General features: G+C 51.5%; 1 protein-coding gene across 7 annotated transcripts in view; it reads left to right on the top strand.

Annotated features, from left to right (window-relative positions):
- PTK2 (protein tyrosine kinase 2) overlaps positions 1-11,822 on the top strand; it is a 271,928-nt gene extending 260,106 nt beyond the window's left edge. For all 7 annotated transcript variants that reach the window (XM_055314396.1, XM_055314395.1, XM_055314394.1 and 4 more), the window contains 5 exons: positions 208-247; positions 579-685; positions 5,189-5,344; positions 6,589-6,669; positions 10,570-11,822. In XM_055314396.1, coding sequence (XP_055170371.1) covers positions 208-247; positions 579-685; positions 5,189-5,344; positions 6,589-6,669; positions 10,570-10,782 — 597 coding nt within the window. In that variant the 3' untranslated portion in view covers positions 10,783-11,822. The remainder of the gene's footprint in view (positions 1-207; positions 248-578; positions 686-5,188; positions 5,345-6,588; positions 6,670-10,569) is intronic.
- Positions 11,823-14,532: the final 2,710 nt, after the last annotated feature.

The raw sequence follows: 14,532 nt of genomic DNA, 5'->3' as shown, positions 1-14,532 counted from the left end.
GTTCCCATACTATCCTGTGCTTGCTCCCGTCACAGCCCTTTCCCCACAGCCTGCTGGCATTTTTGCTTTTTCCAAGTCCCCCCACCCCCAATTAGGCCTTGAACCCAGCACTTCACACAGTTGTACAAGCAGATGGAGGGTGATGGGGAGGCCATGATGCCCTTTAGTGTATGCTGGTGTGGTGATGGAGCTTTTCTTTTCCCGCAGCCTGGAAACCAACACATATACCAGCCTGTGGGTAAACCAGGTAAGCGAAAAAATGATCTGTCAAGTTTTTATAGTTTAGGGGTGGGTTGTAAATGTACATAGTGTCCTATTTTTGGAGTACCTCATGATCCTTTTAACACTTTCCCCTCTACGGATCAAACCAAGTATGATGTTTAGCAAATTCAGCTGATAACTAGACCATTGGAGAACAGAACTTACTGCTGTAATGCATCAGAAAAGCCTCAGTAGGATGCCCTCTCCGAGATCAGTGTATGTTGTAGTAACATGAATCCATGCTCGGTGTTTATCTGGGTGTTTCTGTTCTGTGTCTTATTATGCATCACTTACTGGGACACCTTCCCTTTTACCAGATCCTGCAGCTCCGCCAAAGAAACCGCCACGGCCTGGAGCCCCTGGTCACCTGGGCAGCCTCGCCAGCCTCAGCAGCCCCGGGGACAGCTACAACGAGGGCGTCAAGGTGGGCACCTGAGCCCGAGCTCTGCTCAAGGCTCTGTGGAGCTTCTCGCTCCGGGTTAGTGGTCTGTACCATGATGTGGAGTCAGTGCTGAGGACGGAATGAGCAGAGTGGCACTGCCATGGGCTCCAGGCGTCCATTTGGTTGGGCTCTGATCCCCTCCAAGAGTCAGGATCAAGCTTGCCAGGAAGCCTGTCTTTTCCAGTTTTCTCTCACATGGTGGAGTCTTGAGCCTCAGGCAGAGAGAGGTTTTCTTCTTCACAGGCAGAATGTTTCTTGGGAATAAAGTGCTGGGATGGCTTCTGGTTTAAAAAATTAATTAAACCAGGACACCTGAGGGAAGCAAGACCTTCTGTGGGCTCACTGTCTCTTAAGTGTGGAGCCAGAACTGCGTGCATCTCAGGCCACACAGCCACTGCCTCTCCTTGGCTCGGGAGCCCTTCACACACAGCCTGCCCTGCTGCGTGTGAGTGGGGCCATCGGGGTTCCTGACTGCCCCCCGCCCCCAGCCTCCACCAGGCCCTGCGGCGTTGGGCTCTAGGTCCCTTGGAAGCCACTCTCCTCCCCAAGAGAAGCAAAGCCAAGGGTTTTCCTCTTTGTTCCCATTTAATGAGAGGCCCTCTACTTTGCATTAGAGATGAGTTACCTCTCAAAATGTATCTTGTTTCCCAGTTCTGATACACCAGAGATATTTTAGAGATATTTTAATATCTCTAAAATCAGGGTGACATGTTAGTTTAATTGGCAGCTTTTTTTTTTCCTTAGAGGAACATAAAGAACAAGAACGCCTCCTACAGTGGATGGGGTCTTAGAATCTAGTAACTCTGTTGCCAGTTAGTAGAAACATTTGTTTTCTGACTAACCAGGAATGCCCTACCTTACCGTGTGCTGGGACAGAGCTGTGCTCACATTAGCCTCAAGGGTTGCTGGTGGTAGGATTGTTTCCACCTTTCCCATGAGACAGCAAGGCTACAGAAATCAAAGGGCATTTTCAAGGTTACAGGCTCCCCAGCTGAGCCAGCATTTAGCCAGCGGGCTGATTCCTGGAGACAGGAGAGGTAGCCCTTGGCAGAGAAGACGCCATCTCCAGCCCAGAGGAGCGGTGAGCGGGGAGTGAACGGGCTGGCTCTGGCTGGACCCACCCACTTCCTATGGGACACAGTACAAGTCCCACTAGAGCCAGAGGCACCCTTGCTCTGAGGGCCGGCTCCTGGAGCACGTGCTGGCAGGTGGTCAACCCCTGGAACTCAAGAGTGCTGGTCCTGGAGCTTGGCCTGGGGCTGGGCATCCAGCAGCTCCCCCCAGCTTGGGATGTGGGGCCTCCCCAGCACGCTGCTGGCACCACACGGGGTATTCTCTGAGGAGGAGCATAGGGGGACACAGCTCTTCCTAATGTGGTTTCTTGACATAAATTTAAAAAGGGAAGAGGGAAAAATTAGGTTAATGAAGTTTGACGTTTACATGAGCCACAAGAACAAATTCTCTAAATGGCTTGTATTATAAGGAAAAATCTACTTTAGAGGTAGCTCAGATACCACCTAAGGATTCTGACATGTATTTGGCCTCCTGTTTGTAATAACATAAGTGAATATAATTGGAAAATACCCTTAAAGATGGTGTTAAGCAGGTCAGAATCATGATGGAAATAGCATGCTTAATTAAAAATGTATCAAGTAAAGATTCCTTTAGTAAGAAGTATGAAGTAGGGGTGCCTGGGTGACTCGGTTGGTTAAGCATCCGACTCTTGATCTCAGGGTTGTGAGTTCACCAGGCCTTGGGCTGGGTGTGGAGCCTGCTTTAAAAAAAAATTAGCAAGTATGAAGTATGTCTCTAGCATCTTCTTTACCCATCTGTTCAGTAGAGGTTACTGAATCCAGCCTAACAGAACAATACTGTTTAGCACTGAAATGCTTATCTCTAGCTGTCACTAACGAAATTCATCCAGGTAACGTTCAGTCAGAAACCCATCTTGCTCTCTCCTTGGTGGCTTTGTTACGATTCTGGATTCTCTGAGGCTTTAAGCACCCACCTGAGGTTGGAACTGTGTATGTCTCTGGGGGGTGGCACCTTTCCCAGCTGCCTTCCAAGGAACCCCCAGGTTGGCAGGCCCCAGAAAGTAGGAAACCAGTGACAACGATCCTCCAAACTAAGCTTTGGCTTTGGGAGTGTTACTGTGAATGGTGGCTGGAGGCACCAGGGTACTGCTTCTGTGACCCACCTTGGTTGGGCACAGGGCAGATACAAAACAGAAGCTTTAAGTAGATTAGCATAAAGCAGCCTTTGCCTCCTGGAATCTAGGATGGCGGCACCTCTCCCTGATGGAGCCCTGCCTGCAGCCCCTGTTCAGGAAGTTGTGCCTTTATGTTGATCCTATCTGGTGGCACATTTTGCCATGTGAGTCACAGGGCCCCGTGTGACTCTGAGTGCAGAAGGGAAGAGGCAGGGATGTCCTCTCTTGAAGTGATGCAGTTAGGAATGATCTCCCTCTTTCTAATGCAGGGAAAATGCACTGTGGCAGGTTGGACCTTGAAATTTAATAAGATTAAAAAAAAAAAAGAAATTTAATAAGATTCTACTGAACTCCTATACCAAAGGGTACACCTGTTTCAGACCCGTTTGAGGAGGGGTCAAGATGGCCACCTTTTCCCGATTTACATGGTCTTTTTACAGTAGCGTAGCCTTGGTGTAAGCTGTAGAAGAAAAAACATTAAATAAAACTTCTAAGTTTAAAATAAAGGAGCCTGAAACATAAGACTTGGCTCAAAAGGATTTGTTGTTTGTTTTTTTAGGTTTTGTTTTTAAAATAAACTCCTGATGTCTTTACGCACAGCCCCAAGCCAGGGATCTTTACTATGGCGTCATGGCTCATGACAAAGCCTGTTTCCAAAGACGTGGGGGGCTGGGTGTGGGGAGTGAGGGTTGGACAGTCTCTCCTGACGGCCCAGAAGTCCGACAGGCCATTCTCAGTGATGTCAGGTGCATTTCATTGCCCTTTCTTTCTGAGGACCCCTAATGCTTTGCTTCTTGCATGGCTGCCAGGTTGTCCCTCTCGGGCTCTGTGTGTTGCTTTCTGCATTTACTTCATGAAAGCAAGCATGGCGTGTGGCAGGCCTCCTTACCGAGTGTGCGGGCACCCTGGACTGACGGCCCAGACGTCGTGCGTGGATAACTGGGGAACCAAGGGCTCCTGGGCAGGCTTCAGACTCGCTTCTTTTGGTTCTGCTCATGTGTTTTTGTGGGGGGTTTGTCTGCCACCTTTATTAATATTGTTTTTCTTTTTTCCCTTTCTCTGATAAATTTCTCTAACTTTTCCTCACCTCCCGTTCAACAATAGCCATGGAGGGTAAGCACCTTGTGTCTGTGTGTCTGTCCTGCTTCTTCACACCTAGCACTTTGCATGTGACTCTGCAGCAGAAATCAGGAAGTCTGGGGAGGGCACTTTTGCTTGGCTTATCACCAAAAACAAAGTTTTATTTGCCAGAGAGTGAGGCATGCACACCTTTTCAGGGACTGAACTATTCCTGTCCGTGTCTGTCTCGAGCCAGACTTGAATACCCGGGCTCCAGGTTCCCAGACAGAGTCGGCCCAAGGGTTCAGAATGGGCACCGAGAGGTTTAGACGGAGCGCTGGCAGCAGCCCCATCGGCAAACAGCTACTACTATGTACTGCAGCTTAGTTATCTTAAAATACACACATACTGCCCTTTACGTGCCTCGTGTTACCAATTTGAATGTTCAAATGCCTTTGGGAGACTTTCCTCAGGCCCTGCGCTCGCCAGCCTCCAGTGCTCGGCTTCTCTGGGGTAATGGTCATCGGTGTCTCTGTGCCACTGGCTCTGGGGTGGGCATCTGCTCCTTCATATCACCCTCACCACAATGGCCAGGTGAGGAGCCAAGGCCATGCCACTGGCAGGTGCATCCTGGGGCTCTTGGCGGCACCGCCACGGCCCTCATTTGCACAGTGTGGTGCAGGCAGATGTGTCCACTTCACAAGACTTGTATCCAGCTTGGTGTAGTCATGAAGGGGTCACACACGTTTCCATGAGGTGGTTTGAAGGCAGCCACGCTGAGCCATACAGTTCATACTGCAGAGGTCAGACTAAGCAGGAATTCTTTAGAGTCTTAACATAGAATGCTTGACCCCCTAGCCAGCTTCCTGTGAAATCCTCAGAGAGGCGTAAAATACATGAATTCTTTCTCTTAGTGAATGATTCTGGGGGGGTGTTGAATCACTACTCTGAAAGAATCTGGGGCTTTTAGTGTCATGTGTATGATTCCACTTCATTTCCTTTAACTGAGCTCAAAGTTATAAAAAATTATTGTCTCATTCACTCGTCACTTGGATGAATTACTTTACTGTCATCCTCAAATCGAGCTGTAGCCGCACAGACCAGAAAATCAATTGTGATCTGCTTTGATCTCTTTTAAAGACCCTCTCTAACCTAGTGCTGCAGTGGTGTGCCGCCACCTTGTGGGGCCTGGGGACATAACGGCTTCTGTGTTGCAGCTTCAGCCCCAGGAAATCAGCCCCCCACCCACTGCCAACCTGGACCGGTCCAACGACAGGGTGTACGAGAATGTGACGGGCTTGGTGAAGGCTGTCATCGAAATGTCCAGCAAGATCCAGCCAGCCCCACCGGAGGAGTATGTTCCCATGGTGAAGGTAAAACCCAACCCTGCGCCAGTGGGACATGTTCTTAGAACCGTGGAAGCCATGGTGCCCCTCAGAGTCAGACCCGGTGCTTCAGAAGTTGTGCGTGAAGGCCATACACAGTGACTGCGTTAAGTCAGACAGAACTGCTGTCCCTTACCCTGACACTGGGAGGGAACGTCCAGGAATCCCACAGCCTTTAACAGTTAGCATTCGCACATATGGTCTTGCTTGAAAAAAGTGAGCCACAAAATGGCATCACACAGGCTTATTGGTGTCACGCCACTTACGTGAAGTTTGACAGCATACAGAGCAGTGCTATGTGCAGCCTCCGGGACATGCGGCTCTGCTGAGGAAGCACCAGCGCACGCAGGAGAGCACTTGGCCTTCAGGTGCTGCCCCGGGGAAGGGGCCGTCGTGGAGAGGGACATTCAGGGACTTACCTGTGCTGTTTTCTTCCACTGAGGGGTGGATGTATGGGTGCTCACTGAATCTTTTTTAATAAGGGTCAAAGACAAGAATGAAAATGCCATGCCCTAGTCTAACCTTCCCAAGCTGCATTCAGGGGCTTGGTGTCCTGGAAGAACATGCCAGAACTGTGTGAGAGGCACGCCGGTGTTCGCAAGCTCAGAGGTGTTCTGCAGTTCAGAGTGCTATGAAGCTTTGCTCTGAGCCTGTATTTCTGGAACGTGTACTTGAACACACTTTTTTGGAGTGTGGTACAGTACGCAGAATGTAAAATTGACCGTCCTAGCCATGGTTAAGCCTCCAGCGGGGTTACGTACATTCTCCTTGTTAGACACCTAATCCCCAAAACTCCTCTCACCTTGAAGCACAGACACTGTGTCCCCATTAGCAGCGCCCCGCCCCCGGCACCCCATCCACTCCCTGTCCCCGTGATGTGGGGGCTCCAGGGCCCAGAGGAGAGGAGGAGGGGCGCCATGCCATATCTGTCCTTTGGTGACAGGCTCATCACGCAGGACAGTGGTCATCAAATGTGTCCACGCTGTGCAGGTGCAGAATGACCTTCTGACTGATAACTCCCATCAGGGGCCACATTCTGAGCCTTCGGGGATCTCAGTCTTGGGGGGAAACCCCTATTAACTTCAGATCAGGCTCAGTACTGAGGAAAAGAAATACAGAAATTTCCATAAAGTGTTGAAAAGGAAACAAGCCCTGGAACTGGGAGGAGGCGCCGCTGCCGGTGGGGAAGCCCTTCATGTGTGTCCTGATATCCGTGTTGTCTTGTCTGCTAGGAAGTTGGCCTGGCCCTGCGGACGTTACTGGCCACTGTGGACGAAACCCTTCCAGTCCTGCCAGCCAGCACGCACCGAGAGGTAAGACACGGCACCCCCTCCTGTGCTGACCTTACGGGCGGGACGCGCCCGGGCTCTGGCCTGGCTGTTATGCTCCCTCCGGCTGCTCTGAGGTTGTAACCCTCCAGCCACGGAGGCTGGTGGGTTGTGTCTTGCCTGCCAGGAGCAGCCGTTCACCGGGGAGGCGGTGAGGAGTGGCACCCTCTGGGGTTGCTTAGGTCCCACTTGCCACTGCCGACTGTGGGGATAGCAGGGAGCATGGGTGCGGAGCTGGGCAAGGGCCAAATCCTTCAGCACTGACTCAAGTAGAGGCCAAAGGACCAGAGAAATGAGCAGGAGAGGCAGCCCGCCCTTCTCCTCTCCCTTGCATTTTTCTGAAAAAAAATTAGTTTGCAAATGACGCTTGTTTTCCACATAGAGCAGTGATTTTTAAAATGCCCTTTAAAGTAATACATGAGTTTTGAAATTTTTTTTAAAGACATTATTTAAAAAATTTTTTTTTTAATTTAAAAAAAAAATAAAGACATTATTTATTTATTCATGAGAGACACAGAAAGAGAGGCAGAGACACAAGCAGAGACACAGGCAAAGGGAGAAGCAGGCTCCATGCAGGGAGCCCGACGTGGGACTTGATCCCGGGTCTCCAGGATCACGCCCTGGGCTGAAGGTGGCGCTAAACCGCTGAGCCACCTGGGCTGCCCCAAGGGTTTGTTTGTTTGTTTGTTTGTTTGCCCCGAGTTTTTTTTTTTTAAGGAATCAAAGTTCACCCAAAATACTGTCTCTTATCAATAATCTCATTTTTGCCATTTTTAGCCATTTTATATCATATGTTGACCAACAAATGAGCAGACATACCTGCATTGTTTTAGTAATGCTCCCCGACATGCCAGCCTACAGAGGTGCTCCCTGACCTCCACCAGGGGTGCCTGCTGATCCAGGGGTGCTCCCCAGCCTCCCCCAAAGATGCTCCCCGACCTCCTCCAGGAATGCTCCCTGATCTCCTCCAGGGGATGCTCCCAGACCTCCTCCAGGGGGTGCTCCCTAGCCTCCCCCAAAGATACTCCCTGACTTCCTCCAGGGGATGCTCCCTGACCTCCACGGGGTGCTCCCTAGCCTCCCCCAAAGATGCTTCCCAACCTCCTCCAGGGGGTGCTCCCTGACTCCTCCAGGGGGTGCTCCCTAGCCTCCTTCAGGGGTGCTCCCTAGCCTCCCCCAAAGATGCTCCCCGATCTCCTCCAGGGGGTGCTCCCTGACCTCTTCCAGGGATGCTCCCTGACCTCCTCCAGGGGGTGCTCCCTGAGCTCCAGAGGTGTGCAGCCCGGGCCACACTTGTACATGCAGCTGTGTCCCTTGGAGTCCATGACTGCCCTGGCCCTGCTCGCCCTTCCCACTCCTCTTCCCTCCTGGCTCCTGCACCAACTTTTCTATTCTCTCTAGCCCCACAGCCCCCAGGGCTGTTCTCCTGTGTTTTCTTAGTTTATGAAGTGATATCAAACTTAGAGAAGAGTTATAAGAATAGTACAGAGAATTCCTGAATATCCTCGACCCAGTTTCACTGCCTTTTAACATTCCCCACGTTCTCTGTCTATGTACACGCGCAGTCTCCTTCTCTGAACCGTTTGAGAACAGGTGGCATGTGGCACACTTCTTACCTTCCATGTTTCCACTTGCATCTCCAGTCAGGAGGCTGTTCTCTCACCTGGAGGGTTTTGACACCTGGGCCTCAGCACCCCTGCGAGGAGGAAGTTTCACCTGTAGTTCAAGGCCAGCAGGGCTGTGTGTCCTGCCTGATGTCACGGCCAGTCTGCTTCCCGCTGGAACAGGTCCTCAGGCTTCACCTTTCTGCCGGCAGCATTTTGGAAGAATATAGGCCAGTTACCTTAGACAGTATTTATACCTAAAGTGGAACTGAGGGATGTTTTTTTTTATTTTTTTTAATTTTTATTTATTTATGATAGTCACAGAGAGAGAGAGAGGCAGAGACACAGGCAGAGGGAGAAGCAGGCTCCATGCACCGGAAGCCCGGTGTGGGATTTGATCCCGGGTCTCCAGGATAGCGCCCTGGGCCAAAGGCAGGCGCCAAACCGCTGCGCCACCCAGGGATCCCCTGGAACTGAGGGATGTTCTGTGGAGATTGAGATTTCCTCCTGACGAGACTGAGGCTCAGGGTCTCTCAGGACAGTGTGTCCGAGGCTGCTGGTGTCCCAGTGACGCCCGTCCTGAGGAAGCTGGCTCAGCTCCTAACTAAGCTTCTTTCGTAAAGGGTGTGCGTTCACCTACATGAAACCACTGAAACTATTCTCAAAAATGCCTATATGCTTAGAGTAATTTTATATTCCTTGCCAGTTAGGGCATTAGCTTCTTCATCTGCTTCACAGCAACTTTATTGGGTCTTCCACAGTGAGCAAGAATTTTGCCAAAAAATGATAGTTCCATATGCAAGAGGCGAGAAAATGGTGTCCTAACAAGTAAATGTTTGCTGATAAATCCTGAAATAATCTCTCCATCTCCCCTGATTCTTCTACACAACTTGCTTTCCTGTATATATTCTTAATTATTTTTTTAAGGAGGGGCAGAGGGATCCCTGGGTGGCGCAGCGGTTTAGTGCCTGCCTTTGGCCCAGGGCGCGATCCTGGAGACCCGGGATCGAATCCCAAGTCGGGCTCCCGGTGCGTGGAGCCTGCTTCTCCCTCTGCCTGTGTCTCTGCCTCTCTCTCTCTCTCTCTCTCTCTCTCTCTCTCTCTCTCTCTCTCTCTCTCTCTGTGACTATCATAAATAAATAAAAATTAAAAAAAAAAAAGAAGAAGAGGCAGAGCTTTCTTTGACTTTGCTTCCTTCTATCCCAGTCCCTCCTCCCACCCCCTGTGCTACCGAAGGGGCAGCCCATCCTGGGCCAGCTCACCCTCATATCTCTACTACAGCCGCCCTGGGGGCCACCTGACTTCTCAGTGAGACCCCCTGGCTTCAGAGCCTTCCTCATTCACTGTCAAGTTCAGCAGGACCGAGGTGACTTGGCACGGCTTGTGAGGCCCTCCACAGAGGAAGCCAGCATATTTGTACAGTCCAGGCCAATTTCAGACAAATTCTCTGTGAAGTCTTCTGACCTCTCAGAGCAAAAGGATCGCTGTGTCTCTGTTGGAGGATTCATCCCAGTGGTTATAGGTAGTTGTAGGCAGGCTTCTCCACCCTAGACTGAGCACAAGTGCGTGATCGACTCTTGCGTCCACACCATCACGTGCCTCTAGGTAAGTGCTTAGTGATCATTAGAAGATTGAGGGGTTAAGGCCTTACCGATTGAACGAACAGATGAGGGAGGTCCTGAGCCACCTGGACCAAGCATGCCGCTTCCGTAGGGCAGCTCCTTCCAGCTCTGCTGCCCCTGCTCCCACCTCACAGCAGCACGGGAGCATCACGGTGGGACATCCTTCAGCCACTTCATGCGCAGCAGAGGCAGGTCCTGAGACACGGTTGGGGTTGTAGAAAGAGCCCTGGCCTGCGAGTCCAGCCCCAAGTGTTTGCATTGAACTGGAAGCCAGGAGCTGGACGACCTCAGCCAATCTCTTCCTGTCCCAGCTGTCCCCTCTGGTGGGGAGGGCTCTGGACTGGGTGGCCTCTGAGGTTCTACCAGACTGTGATTCTTCTATGATTGTTTCTTCTAAGAAGCAAAAGCCCTACTGGTCGCTGATTAATAGTCACTGAGGGCTTTTGTGGAAGGAGCAGAGGCTGCTGGATGTGTGCACACACACACACACACACACCCATGGGCACTCTGTTGGCCAGTTTCCTGGAGGAAACCTTGGTCTTACACCCTGTTGTCCGGCGGGACAATTTGTTTAAGGGGAAGAAAGTTTCTTCTCCGGGAGGCAGCCAAGGATCAGTCCATGGAACGTGCCTCTCCTGACCTCTGTCTTGTCCTTCCAGATTGAGATGGCCCAGAAGCTGTTGAACTCCGACCTGGGTGAGCTCATCAATAAGATGAAGCTGGCCCAGCAGTACGTCATGACCAGTCTCCAGCAGGAGTACAAAAAGCAGATGCTGACCGCTGCTCATGCCCTGGCCGTGGATGCCAAAAACTTACTCGATGTCATTGACCAAGCGAGACTGCGGATGCTCGGACCAACAAGGCCACACTGAGGGGCCCTCCTTGAGGACATCTTCCCGCGTTCCACCAGCAGCGAGGGCCCCCGTGGTCCCCGGCCGCCGGCACTCACCACGCCAACGGTTGTGACTGACAGCTGGTTGAAAATCTCTTTCATATAAGTTTAACCACATTTGATTTGAGTTCGTTTTTTTGTTTTTTTTTTTTTTTTTTAAGTCATGGTGTTCAGAAAAGCCCAGGATCCAAAATGTGGCATTTTTCTGAGAATGAAAATTGTTTGTGAGAAGCTTTTAAGAATCCTGAAGAACAGACCACGTTCACATGAGGGTGTGTTTCCATGGAAATGGCCGAGGTGGCAGCGTGTGGATCCTCATCCAGCCCAGCCGCATGTCAGGAGACGGGACGAGACAGAGAGTTCCGGGAAACCCCAAGGGCTGAGAATTCTCTGGCGAGCCGCAGGGTCATGGCCCAGACTGGAGTCTCTGTCGTGAGAACACTCTTGAGTTGCAATATTGCTGACACCACTTTACAAGAAAGAATATCAGAGCTATATTTTGAAGACTTGAGTCATTTCAGAAAAAAACAACCACCCTTTTGTCTTTCCTGCCTTTTCCTTTCCTGTTGGATATGTGAAGATTTGGTTGGAAGCTAGCTGTAGAACACACTTTGTCTTTTTTCACCAGAATAATGTGCCAGTTTTTTGTAGCGATGTTATTTCTCTTGGAAGCAGAAATGCTTTGTACCAGAGCACCTCCAGACTGCACTGAGAAGGGGCTCTGCAGCCATCCCTGTTTCCAGTTTTATATAATTTATAAAGAAAGATTAAAGCCATGTTGACTACCTTGCAGCCACTGGAGCTAACGAACCCTTCATTGCGTCTGTCTTCCCAGGAGAGAATTCAGCAAAGCAGAGAGATTTGGTTTTCTTTTGATGTGCAGTTACACCATCCATTCTGTTAAATAATTTTGAAAAATATACCCTCCCTTTAGTTTGTTGGGGGATATAAATTATTCTCAGGAAGAATATAATGAACTGTACAGTTACTTTGACCTATTAAAAAGGTGTTACCAGTAAAGTTCGTGGTGTAATATCCTTTCTTTTGGTTCCTTCAAACCGTTTACGATTGTTCAGGTGATTTGCCAGATAAAATACTGTACAGGAAAGTTCTCAATAACTAGTGGTGTCTCTTCTTTCTCTGTCTTCGGACAAGTCAAGGATATTACCACAGCCGGATGGCTGACGAGTCAGCCCTGCTGTTCCCTCTGCAGCCGCCAGACCACCCGCTCCAGTCGGCTGAGGTCTCTGAGCACACAGCCCTGGGCTCCGCAGGCAGGGACGAGCCGGAGCCGGCTCCCGGGGGGGAGGAAGGGGGGCGGATGTTCCCCGGACAAACACATTCTCCCAGGGCCAGAGTCCATTCCCCCGGTGCCTAGAGGACGTTTGCTTCCTCTGAGAAAGAGGCCAGGGGGTGTTACCCTGAGCTCCTCTCACTCTCGGGTGTCCTGCAGCCTCTCAGGTCCCGGTCCCTCACTTCTGTGGGGGTGACCGTGACAATTAGCTAAGACCAGCCCAGGTAAGGGGTGACGCCTCCGCATCCCCCACAGAGGGGCTTGCTGTCGGGCCAGTGGCCCTGGGGAAGGGGGTCCAGCAGCCTCGAGTCAAGAGCCACTGCCTCAGATGGAGCGTCTACTTGAAGTTGATAGCTTTTGCCTCCTGATCGGACTTTTCCTCTAGTGTGGAGAACGGCAGATCGATCTCGTGCATCCTGAGGATCAAAACGGTGTCAGCGCGTGAGCCGGGGGCCAGGCAACGGCGGCCCATGGTGTGCTAGCTCGGGGGCCCAAGGGACCGTCAGAAGGACCTCAGGTGACTCAGCCGTGTCATCCCGCGGATGATCCATGGGCAGCATTTCAAGGCCGGGCCATGTTAGACAGGAGCGGTGCTAAAGAAAGTGAACATCCCCCTGTGCACAACTTCAACCTCTGTTTTTCTCCCACTGAGTATTTTTCTATATAACATTATTTTAATTAAAGAGTACTTTATTTTTTTAAAGATTTTATTTATTTGAGAGAGAGCGAGCAGTGGGAGAAGTAGATGCCCACGGAGCAGGGAGCCTGACGTGGGACTCGATCCCAGGACCCTGGGACCACGACCTGAGCTGAAGGCAGACACCCAACGGACTGAGCCCCCCAGCCCCCCCGAAGAGTACTTTAGATGGAGTAAAGGCCACAGCCACGCGGAGCTTACTGAAGTTTCACAGCGCAACACACTCTTGTCACTGACGCCTGGAATCAGAAACAGCATCGTGCTCATGTCCCCGGTGGCCGCTTGCCCAGGAGGGCGGCAGGCACCATCTTCTGTCCACTTACTGAGACCTAGTCCACATACGGTAAACCCAGGGAGGAGACCGCTGGGTGACCTTCGGCAGGTGCATCAGCCCTCCCGGGACCAGCACGGAGCCGGGGAGACTCCCTCGGGACGCCCTGCCCCCCGCTGGCCCGATTCCCCCTCCAGTGCTACACCTCGAACCGCCTGTAGCATGCGCCGCCCGCACTCTCTCCGGGTATCCCATGTATTTGTCACGTCCTCCGCGGCATGGCTGGGTCACAGCCAGTTTCCCTGGGGGCACCTGCTGATGGCAGCACCTTGGAGCTGTTCTCAGCAGGACTGAAGCCGCTGTGGGCACGTCTATGCGTAGCAAACCTTCCTGTTCCTCCGGGGCAAACCGCGATTAGTGGCGTTTGCGTTTGTGGAAATTATGGTCAGTGTATGTGTAGCTTGATGAAAAACTGCCAGGCCGTTTCCGGAGGGCTGGTGCCCTGCCCTGCTCTGGCCAGCGGGGGCCAGACCTTCCCGGTGCCGCCCCGTCACCACCCCTGGTCCTCCTGCCCTCCCTGGCTTCAGACTCCGCGGCGGGCGCGTGTGCGGCCTCCTCTGCCCGTGTTTCCCAGGGGCCAGCGACGTTGAACCTTTCTGTGCCTGTGGCCTCTTCCTGAACTCTTCTGTGAAACATCTGCACAAATATTTTGCCTTTTCTGAAATTGGGCTGTTCTACGTTTCCATTACTGAGCAGTAGGACTTCCTGACGTGTCCCGGATGCCGGCCTTCCATCAGACACCTGTCTATTTTCTCCCATTCTGGAGCAGGGCTGTTCATTTGCCCCCTCAGAGTCTCCAACCACCTTTCAGTGCCTCGATTTCGGACTTCCAGCCTCCAGAACTGGGAGAAAATCAATTTCCAGTTCGGGGTTCTTCGTCACAGCAGCCCCAGGACCTTCGTCCCACCTCTAAGTACTTCAGCACCCCTCTCCTGAGAGTGAAGACATTTATTTCCATAAATACGGTACGGGTATCACACTCAGAAAATGTCACATTGTCTCACAGGCCATCAGTCGTGTCCTTCATATCATATTCCCCAAAATCCAAAATCCAGTCGAGGAGCAAGCTTTGCATTTAGTTGTGCTGTTTCCTTGGTGGCGCTGGTGTCCGGGAATTTTGCAAGCTCTTTGTCAAACACAGCGTCATTCGAAATTAAGTTACATACACTTACAATTAAATTCTATTTCACAGATGATGAACTCACCCAAGTCCGCACTTCCTCGCCACGGTTCTGCATCTCGGTGCTCATTCCTCCGGGTCGCATGTGTCGGCCTGACCATATGCTCTGTGCGTCTCTTCTTGCGGCGGCGTCCCCTGACATCACCGTGGCAGCATGACACTGGCCGGCTGGGTTGGGGGACATTTCTGCCGTGGACATGGGCAAACACTGCAACTCAGGGCTTCTCT

This window comes from Nyctereutes procyonoides, unplaced genomic scaffold (genome assembly GCF_905146905.1).
Source record: "Nyctereutes procyonoides isolate TBG_1078 unplaced genomic scaffold, NYPRO_anot_genome, whole genome shotgun sequence".
NCBI lineage: Eukaryota > Metazoa > Chordata > Mammalia > Carnivora > Canidae > Nyctereutes > Nyctereutes procyonoides.
This window is presented reverse-complemented; position numbering and strand designations above follow the sequence as displayed.